Source organism: Martes martes (assembly GCF_963455335.1).
Source record: "Martes martes genome assembly, chromosome: 1".
Lineage (NCBI taxonomy): Eukaryota > Metazoa > Chordata > Mammalia > Carnivora > Mustelidae > Martes > Martes martes.
Genome location: NC_137888.1, coordinates 211,594,099 through 211,603,220, shown reverse-complemented (window position 1 = coordinate 211,603,220; position 9,122 = coordinate 211,594,099). Strand labels below are relative to the sequence as shown.

Sequence of the window (9,122 nt, the reverse complement as noted above, 5' to 3'; positions counted from 1 at the left end):
CCCCCACCGTGTTTGTAAGGTCTCGCGCAGCCCGCCACGCTGTTTGACGACGCCTTAAAGGGGCCGAAACCGACCGGCGCGGGGAACACCCCTCCCGCTACAAATGTAGACACATTCATTTTCCCGTTTATTTAACACCCACCCCGCCCGTCCCCACCCGCGTCCGACCCGACTGGCCCAGGTCCTCAGGGCGCGGGAGGGAACCGGTCCTTAAATGCAAACCCTACAAATAAATAAGCGTGAGTCTCCGCAGTCGGAGGGCTAGTGTCCAGTAGCAGGGGCGGCTCCGACTCAGTTCACCAGCAGCGAATGCTCCTCCGAGGCGTCCCTGGGGGAGAGGCCGTGTCAGCCTGCCAGCCGGGGCGGAAGGGACCAGTTCCCTCTGGCACGCTCCCTGTCCCCAGACCCCAATCCCCAGCTCGCACCTGCCGCAGCAGCAGAGGAGGCTGCAGGCGGAGCCGCTCCCGCGGCGGAACTTGCCGGAGGTGGGGCTGTCCTGGCACTGCGCGATGTAGGCCTGGAGCTCACTCTCCTCTGCGCCAGCACCGCCGGGGTGCTGGGGGACAAGTGCGGGGTGGCCCCTTTGAAGTCTGCTCTCTTCCCCCCCACCTCCTCGCCAGCCAGCTAGCCACTGGGATCTCCTCCCTGTGACTCGCCACGAACCAAGCTTCCCCCACCCCCACCACGCCTAAGCACACGAGGTCCCCTCCACCGGTCATTCCTCGGGGTTTGCTTCCCCGGGAGACATTCCCTGGCCCCCGAAAATGTGCACATCCCGCATCTTGGTCAGTTGGTGCCTTCTGCCGCTGCTTCAGCACCCAGAGCCGTACCTGACACAAGCTGGGGGCCTGGAAGGGAGCATCTACTGAGTGGGCACACATGGCAGGAACCAGGTCTGGGCCTGTATATCCAAGGCTGATACACACGTGTGACGTTTAGGTGCTAGAGCAAGACCCAAGACTCCTTGGGCCCGAGTGACAGAAGTGTATCTGTGGGATGACTGTATCCATGCTTGGGGGGTGCGTGTCTGCCTCCCCAGCAGAACCCTGACTTTCAGCAGAGCCTTCACCCATCCCAACCTGTAGAGAAGCCATCATCTCATCCCCAAGTCCTTTCTGGCTACTGGGCCTTTGGCTGTTCCTTCTCCCTCGTGCTCTCTCCTGGACTCTCCTGTCAATCCAGAAGTTTCTGATACAGGAGAGTTTGCTATCTGTGCTGTCTGATCTGGTAGTCACTAGCCATATTAGCCTTTGCGCACTTGACAGGTGAATGGTGTGAGCAGAAATTGCATATGAAATTGTGTTTCATTTCAAGTCAAGTCAATATTTTAACAGTCACATGTGGCTAGGACCAGTACTGGCACATTCTAGACTTTCCTGGACTCACCCCGATACCAGTCTAAAGCACGGGATCCCTCTGTAACCTTCATCCCTCACCAGTCGGTCATCACACTTCCGTTCACAGATCACCCATCTTGCCTACTGGTCTGGCATGGTCTGTATATACCGCATTTCCCAAATACCTAGCACAGGGCCCTCAGACACACACTTGCTAAAAGAATCATGGGTACCTGCCACCCTCACATTCTACTCCAACCCCTCTCTCCTCTGACCCCTGCAGCGTGCAGGGCCACCACCATTCCCTGGAGCCAAAGAGCTCCCACCCAGGCCATCCTACAGGACATGTATAGGATCTGGGATTCTGGAATCACACAGTCCTGGATTGAGCCTGGCTCTACCACTTAGCAGCTGACCTCAGGGAAGTCACTAAAACGGTACACCCTGGTTTCCCCGTCAGTGAAAGACATGGGAACCTGACCTGGCCCCAGCCCCGCCTTGATAAAACTGAGAATGTGGCAGCTGTGGTCAGCACACCCCACTCCCCCCTCCCGGCTTTTCAGTCTCCCATCTTCTCTCCCTGGGTCTTTCCCTCCTCACCCTGCCTCGTGCCCCCTGAGACCCTGCCGGGGCCAATTCCAAGGGACCCGGAGCCCAAGGTTCAGGACCGTATATCCGTGAGGCTTGACCCCCCCAATGGAGACAGGTGGCGGGGGGCATGCGGGCCGGCGCTGACCTTGATGGTGTCATAGGCGCCAGTGATGAGCGCGATGAAGAGGCTCAGCACCATGTAGATGAAGAGGCTGATGAAGGAGTAGAGGTAGAGCTGGGAGAACAGCCAGACGAGGCTGCTGCGGCCCTGCTGAGCCTGCATCGCGGCGAACGTCACGAACATGTCGTCCCCGTTGATGAGCGAGAACAAGCACTCCGACACCATGGACAGCGAGCGAAACTGCCGGCAGGGCAGTGGGGTTGTGGGGTCAGAAGGACCGTGGGTAAAACTGGGGGCTGGGGATGGGGTGGGGTCATGGGGCGGGGGGGGGGGTCAGAGGGAACGATGGGCCGAACTGCTGGAGACCTCCTGGTAAGGTACCAGGGGTCAAGGTGGACCGTTCAGTGTTAGACCAGGGCTCAGAGGGTTTAGCGGTGGGCTTGGAGGGAGGGGAGACGGGAACCCGTTGACGGTGGGTCAGGAGCACCACGCCCCGGCAGCCCCTACCTTCACATGGTAGGGCCCCAACACGATCCAGCCACAGAAGCAATAGCCCAAGTAGATGACAGCCACACAGCAGCAGAAACGCATGACGCTGGGCAGGGCCACCCGCAGTGTGGCAATGAGAATCTGTGGTAGGCAGATGGGGGGGGAGGGGTCCATGTGGGCGTGGCCTCAACTTCTACTGGCCTTGTGAATGGCGGGGCAGGGCCTGACCATTCCCCACCCACCCTCTGCTGGACTCAGCTGGGGGCAGTGCCCACGGTTCTGCTTTGGCTGTAGGGACAGGTACGTCTGGGTGGGCCGGTGTGGGCAAGAGGCTCATGACAGGCCATCTGTAGAGGCTGGTGATGGCCACAGGTGTATGAATCTACCCAGGGGAGGACAGTGAGACTTGGGGAGCACGTGGCCACCGCCTGGAGGGTCCAGCCTGCACACACGAAGCTTACGTTGTACTTATGGAAGAAAGTCAGATAGCGGATGACGCCGACCCAGACGAGCAGCGTGGAGGTGCCCAGGAGAATGCTGCAGACGTCGTAGCTCGCCAGGTTCTAGGGGCAGAAGCAGTGTCACCCCCACTTGGCTTGGCCCTTCCTGCAGGCTATGGCCCCAGGCAGGTGCGGGAGGGGTGGGGGGGGTGGCATAAGGGACCAGGACCCACCTTGGCTTCTATGCCGATCTTCATGATGGTGCCCGAGATGGTGAGCACGTCGCTGGTGACCAGCAGGATGTACCAGCCGTTGACAAATTCCAGCCGATCCCAGAGGCTGATGACCCGTCCCCGCTGCCGCCACATGAACCCAACAAACTCCTACAAGGAGGCAGGTGGGGTGAGGGCCGGCCAGCCCCAGCGAGGGACCCTCTCTCCCCCAGCCCTTATGGGCCCCCGAGATGGGCGAGGCTGGCTCAGGCACACATGTGTGACCCTGGAGGCAGCACTCACGTTCTGCAGCAGAAAGCCACGGAGCAGCGAGCGGGCACACAGCAGGAAGGAGAAGGAGCAGGTGAGAATCACGACCACGTCAAACAGGAGCCGGAAGCTATTGTCTCCTGTGGGGGGGAGGACTTGGGTAGGACCGGGGTGTGGCCTGAGGCCTTGGGAGACTGGGGATGGGGCCAGGCCAGGCCTAGGGGTCTGTAGGACTGGTTGTGACTACTCCACAGGCTAACGGGTTACCTGGGGGAGTCAGGAACTGGGTCGGTGCTGGTCTGGGGCTTGGGGGAGCCCCCGGGCAGCTCAGGGCCCTAGCTAACATGGGTCTGGGGGTTGGGGGCTCACCATGCCTGAAGACGCTGGGATGCTTACACTCCTGGATGTGGGCCTGGGTCTCCAGGCTGATGGGGATACGCCCACTGTGCGCCTTATTGTCAAAAGTGATCTGCAGGGGTGTGGCGGGGCAGGAGGAGCCAGAGTAAACCTTGGCGGACCTAGGCTCCCAGGCCCGCATGATGGATGGTCCATCTGGCCCCAAATCCCTTATTACCCCCCAAATTGCCCCTGGCCAAGGGTCCCCAGCCCCGGAGCTCAGGGGGTCCTGCGGGCAACCCCTCTCACCGGCGGGCCTGCCACCCTTGTCCCGGATACTGGGCTTACCAGGACACTGAAGGTGTAGCAATCTGGAATTTCATTATTGATCAAGCTCTGGAGATTGATGGTCTTCAGCTGGAAGTGGATGGTGACGTTGATCAGCCTGGGAGGGAGGCGTCGGTGAGGAAGGGGGCTCTGCCGGTCCCTCCTGCCACCCCTGCCCTCCACCCCCACCCCACCAGCAGGGCTGCTGCCCCATGCTGACTCTGCAGCTCAAAGAGGAAATGCTCACACAGAGGCATCAGCATGGGTTTTCCTCTGTCCCCGCCCGTGGTGGGGCGGCCAAGGATGCCTGGCATCCTGCCCGCCCCCAACCCTTGGCCCAGCCCTGGAGGCCCCCCTCCATCAGGCAGTACTTGTGAAATTTGAGCGTGAGGTTCTTGTAACTGGCGCTGCCGTCCGAGAGGGAGAGATCATCACTGGGGGGCACAAGGGGTCTCTCGGGGGGGTCCACCCGGATGCAGTCTGAGGACAGGGAGTCAGGGAAGGGACACTGGGGGCGGGAGAGGCACAGGCAGGTCTCCCCAGAGTCCCCGGCAGCCCCCTTCCCTCCTTCACTTCCCTCTGTGAACTTAACATTTGTCCTTTGTTCCCCACGGTCTCCCCTGGAGAGGACCCAGTTTGTCTCACTCCCTACACAGGCCCTAGGGCCTGACACCCAGTGGGCCCCCAAATGCTCAGTGAACAAACGATGTTAGAACACAACACTTGCACTTTTCTGCACACCAAGCACTCTACCAAAGATGCTGCAAACATGAAATTATTAATGATCAGGACAACCCCATCTTCCAGTGGGATTTTAATTCCAGCAGCGGGTACTACCAACAGCTGTGCCCTGGCCTGCCTACTCACCAGTGACAACCATGGGATCGATGTCAAAGGTGTCGTTGGCTGGGTCCACGTGGCCTCGGTGGTAGTACTGCTGGCAGAGGGCCAGGGCCGAGCCGTTCGCCCAGGGGCCACCCCCGCCTCGCACGTAGGCATACCGGCCAAGCGACACATCAGGGAGCAGGAGGTACTGTGGGCAGAGAAGGGGTGGGTCTGTCAGCCCTGCCCACTCTCCCCTGCCCGCTCACCTACCTGCCCCCAGTTGCCCGCACCTGGTCCACAGCATGGAAGATGGCCTGGTAGAGCTGCTCCCGCGTGTAGGCCGCGAAAGTGTCATCCGCCCCATCCGAGTAGCCCAGCAGGAAGAGGTGGCGGAAGGCAATGGTGTTCTCCTCCCGGAACGTCACTGCCAGCTGGTTGCTGAGCCCGAACAGGATGAGCTGGTGGGGGGAGCGGGAACTGACAAGGCTGGCCACGAGGAATGCCCACCGTGAGCAGCAGAGAGTGGGTGCTCATGTATCTCATGACGACAGAGGCCTATGCTCCCTGGATGTTTACCAGGGGCCAGGTTCTGTGCTGAACCCAAACCTACAGGGTGAATGAGTACCAGTGTTGTGCTCTCTTACGGAGAGGAAATCAGAAGTATCTTAACATACCCTGAATCACAGGATCAGACCAGAGGCTCCTTAGGGCAGGGACTGGGTCTGATTCATCACAGGGTCTCCAAAGGCCACCACAGGGCCTGGGATGGGGTGGGCAGCAACTATCTGCTCAGCCACTGAGTCAGGTCTGAGAGTCAACATGGCATCAGACTGTCTGGGTTCCAGTGCCAGCTCCCCATGCTTGGTGGCTGTGTGACTTTGGACACATCCCTTAACCTCTCTGAGCTTCAGCTGGCTCACATATAAAATGATAGCAACAGGAGTTGCCAGAACCTCAGAGAGCATCTGTGAGGTTACAAAGAGCTGTCCCCAGCACGATCTTAGAGGGCTTCCTGACTGATCACCCCATTACTGCGGGGTCAGGGCCAGGCTTGGACGCCAGGACTCTCCCTTAGGAGCAGCACCGGCCGCAGGTGGTGTTCTGCTGGGGCCCCTGCCGGGCTCACCTGCACGGTGACCACCAATATCTTCACGACTTGCAGCATGAGTTTGAAGGGCTTGCGGCCTTTGGCCCGAAATTTATCACAGGGACTCATGAAGAAGTACTTGAGCCGGCGGCGGAGGTCCTCCTCTTCCAGAGGGGTGGGGGAAGCCCCGGCCCGGGTGCCATACCCAGGACTGGGGCTCAGGAGCCGCTCGGTCTCTGTGGGAATGGGGGATAGTGGTGGGGACCAGGCCCAGGCAGGCTCACCTGCCAACAGGGTAAAGAGGTCCCGCCGCACCAGCCAAAGACCTTGGAGAGATCTCAGAAAACCCAGGAGATCTGCAACATCTTGTGGATAGATGTAAGCAGTCCTGCTCAGAGATTATAAATTCGGATTTGGGGCTCAAGAGGGCCTGAGCTGATTCCGACCCTGCTTATCACTCAGAGGCCCTCTGCCTCTGAGCCTCGGCCTTCTCATCTGCAGAATGGGGCAATAACACCTCTCACCAGGAAGCTGAGCACTGGACACTTACAAGACATTTATCAGAGGGGCTGGCTTGTTCCAACATTGTTCCAGTTGTGGATTTGTGGGAAGAAAAGGAATTGCTTCCACTGGCTCTTCCCAACTCCAGCCTCCGGGCATGAGCATGGAGCTCAGCCACATTCCAGTTTTTTCTGGTCAAACACCCAAAGAAGGACTTTTCCACTCATCATGACCTGGCCCAGCCAGCTGACACTCTCACAAGCCACAGGCCCAGAGAAGGGGAGAATGACAACAGTAACGATAACAGAACACATTTGCTAAAGACTCACTGCACACCAATGGGTGTTATTACCACACTGCCTGTCTGCTAGCTCACCAGCTAATATAACATCTTCGCGAGGGGCACCAGCTTCTGAAACTCTCACAGCTCTCGAACCAGACCTGCCACTTCCCAGTTGGCAGATCCTGGTCATCCTTCAAAGCCTCCATCTTCTCATTTGAAAAGTGGAAACAGGGGGGCCTGGGTGGCTCAGTGGGTTAAGCCTCTGCCTTCAGCTCCGGTCGTGATCCCGGAGTCCTAGGATTGAGCCCCGCATCAGGCTCTCTGCTCAGCGGGGAGCCTGCTTCCCCCTCTCTCTGCCTGCCTCTCTGCCTGCCTCTCTGCCTACTTGTGATCTCTCTCTCTCTCTGTCAAATAAATAAATAAAGTCTTAAAAGAAAAAAAGAAAGAGAGAGAGAGAAAAGAAAAGTGGGAACAAAAAAAGTCTGCCCGTGGCAGGCGCCTGACTGGTTCAGTGGGACAGGCATGCGACTCTCGATCTCAAGCCCCACGGTGGGTGTAGAGATCACTTAAAAATAAAATCTTAAGGGGTGCCTGGGTGGCTCAGTCATTAAAAGTCTGCCTTTGGCTCATGTCATGATCCCAGGGTCCTAGGATCGAGCCCCACATCAGGCTCCCTGCTCAGCAGGAGGCCTGCTTCTCCCTCTCCTACTCCCCCTGCTGGGGTTCCCTCTCTGGCTGTGTCTCTGTCAATTAAATAAATAAAATCTATAAAATAAAATAAAATCTTAAAAGTCTACCCTGAGATTGAAACTCTGAAAGGTTTTCTCTGAATGCAGTGAGATAAAGCAGACAGAAGCCTCAGTTCACCCCCCAAGTCCTGGTAATTCTTCAGCCAATAGAGTCTATTCTAAGCACTGCTTATTCTCTTCACTTCTGAACAACCTAAGAGAAAAGTCCAAGGTTTCATTAACCGCTGGGGTCACAGCTGATCACAGCAGCCCAGGAGCGTCCCTGACCGGGACAACCCTGCTTCTTTCCAGGACCTGGCGGGCCGCCTGCCTGACACAGCTGCCAGGGCAAATGGGAGCACTGTCAGAACCTGTCCTGCAGGGAGGGCCAGCTCCTGGCCGGTCCCTTTGGAGCTTGGATGCTGTTGTGCTTGTTTACAAGATAGTTGGATGGGAAGCCAGAGAGCAAGCAGGTCCGTTTCACTAACTGGGATCTCAGTTAACCCAACCCAGATCCTACCAGCAGGGACAGCTTTCAGGTATCTCCAGCTAGCTCAAGAAGGGAAGACGAACACGAAGAGTCTACCCCCAGACTCCCCCATGAGAAGCAGAGACCGAAGAGACCGGAGGCTGGGTATCCACCGCCTGAGTTCAAGAAAGCCGAGCTCCCACTCCATGAGATCGAGTTCGGCGCCTGGGTTCAAGGAGGTAATCCCCCCAGCCCCCCATCTAAGTTTATAGAAGCTGAGCACGACCTCAAGAATCGGGGAAGGGAATCCTGGGAGTTTCACGTGAGGGTTGGAGAAGCCGGTGCCGGCTGTGTTCGGCAAAGCGAGCAGTCGGAACTACGCTCAGAACGCAAACCCCGGGAACCTCCCGGGCCGGAGGTGGAGAAGCTGGCGGCCCATCCGCTGCCCGAGTTTAGGAACTCTGAGCAGAACCTGCGTCCGGAGAGAGCACACAGGAGTCCCGCCACGGCAAGCACGGGGGAGCGGGCGCCCACCGGCGCGCGGGTTCTAGGAGCCATCTGTCCTTATCTCCACCACGGGAAAGCCGAGAGGGCAACACTGGAGCTCAGGCAAAGGAAACCGGGAGCTCCGCCGCCCCAGGTCGGGGGAGCTGGCCACCCGCCCGCGTTCGGGGTCCCGGGAGGCCGCGCGCGCCCTCACCTGAGCCCCGCCGGCCCACGGGGGCTGCCATGCCGGGGCGGGGCGCGGCGGGGCAGCCGGGGTCCGAGCGCCCGCCGCCCCTGCTGCTGCGGCCTCGCTCCCTCGCGGTGCCGCTTCAAACCCTCTCGGATCAGCTGACTCCCGCCGCGATCACGTGACCAGAGCGCGCTTTCTGCCCCGCCCCCAGTGCACGTGACCGGATCCCATCCCGCCCCCTGCGCCACGACAGCCCCTGCTGCGGCCGTACGCATGCGTGCGTGCCTCAACTGGCTTCTTGCGGGCGGAGGGTGGCCTTGAGGTCCTAACGCCGCCCGGCGCTCCATGGGCTGGGGGATGGGCTGGCTGTGAGAGTGCGCTAGGACGGCGTCCCGTGCCAGATTCTTGAGTTCCATATTCAGTGCTTGAC

The 9,122-nt window shown here is 59.3% G+C and overlaps 1 protein-coding gene across 1 annotated transcript; it reads right to left on the bottom strand.

Moving 5' to 3' along the window:
* Positions 1 to 108: 108 nt before the first annotated feature.
* MCOLN1 (mucolipin TRP cation channel 1) lies at positions 109 to 8,904 on the bottom strand. The gene is made up of 14 exons (XM_080796503.1): positions 8,717 to 8,904; positions 6,075 to 6,271; positions 5,239 to 5,406; positions 4,991 to 5,156; positions 4,495 to 4,603; positions 4,145 to 4,241; positions 3,830 to 3,929; positions 3,494 to 3,600; positions 3,212 to 3,361; positions 3,000 to 3,101; positions 2,557 to 2,679; positions 2,074 to 2,289; positions 426 to 556; positions 109 to 328 (listed from the first exon to the last, which is right to left on the bottom strand). Exons 1-14 carry the CDS (start codon positions 8,745 to 8,747, stop codon positions 292 to 294), a joined length of 1,734 nt encoding a protein of 577 aa, XP_080652629.1. The 5' UTR covers positions 8,748 to 8,904; the 3' UTR covers positions 109 to 291.
* Positions 8,905 to 9,122: the final 218 nt, after the last annotated feature.

What these genes read in the sequence shown, in the direction of transcription:
- MCOLN1 (XM_080796503.1), bottom strand. Translation starts at nt 8,747, where the DNA reads ATGGCAGCCCCCGTGGGCCGGCGGGGCTCAG. An exon ending in AGATCGGCATAGAAGCCAAG is followed by an intron (nt 3,102 to 3,211) that starts GTGGGTCCTGGT and finishes TTCTGCCCCTAG; the next exon opens with AACCTGGCGAGCTACGACGT. An exon ending in TGGGGCCCTACCATGTGAAG is followed by an intron (nt 2,290 to 2,556) that starts GTAGGGGCTGCC and finishes CCCTGCCGGCAG; the next exon opens with TTTCGCTCGCTGTCCATGGT.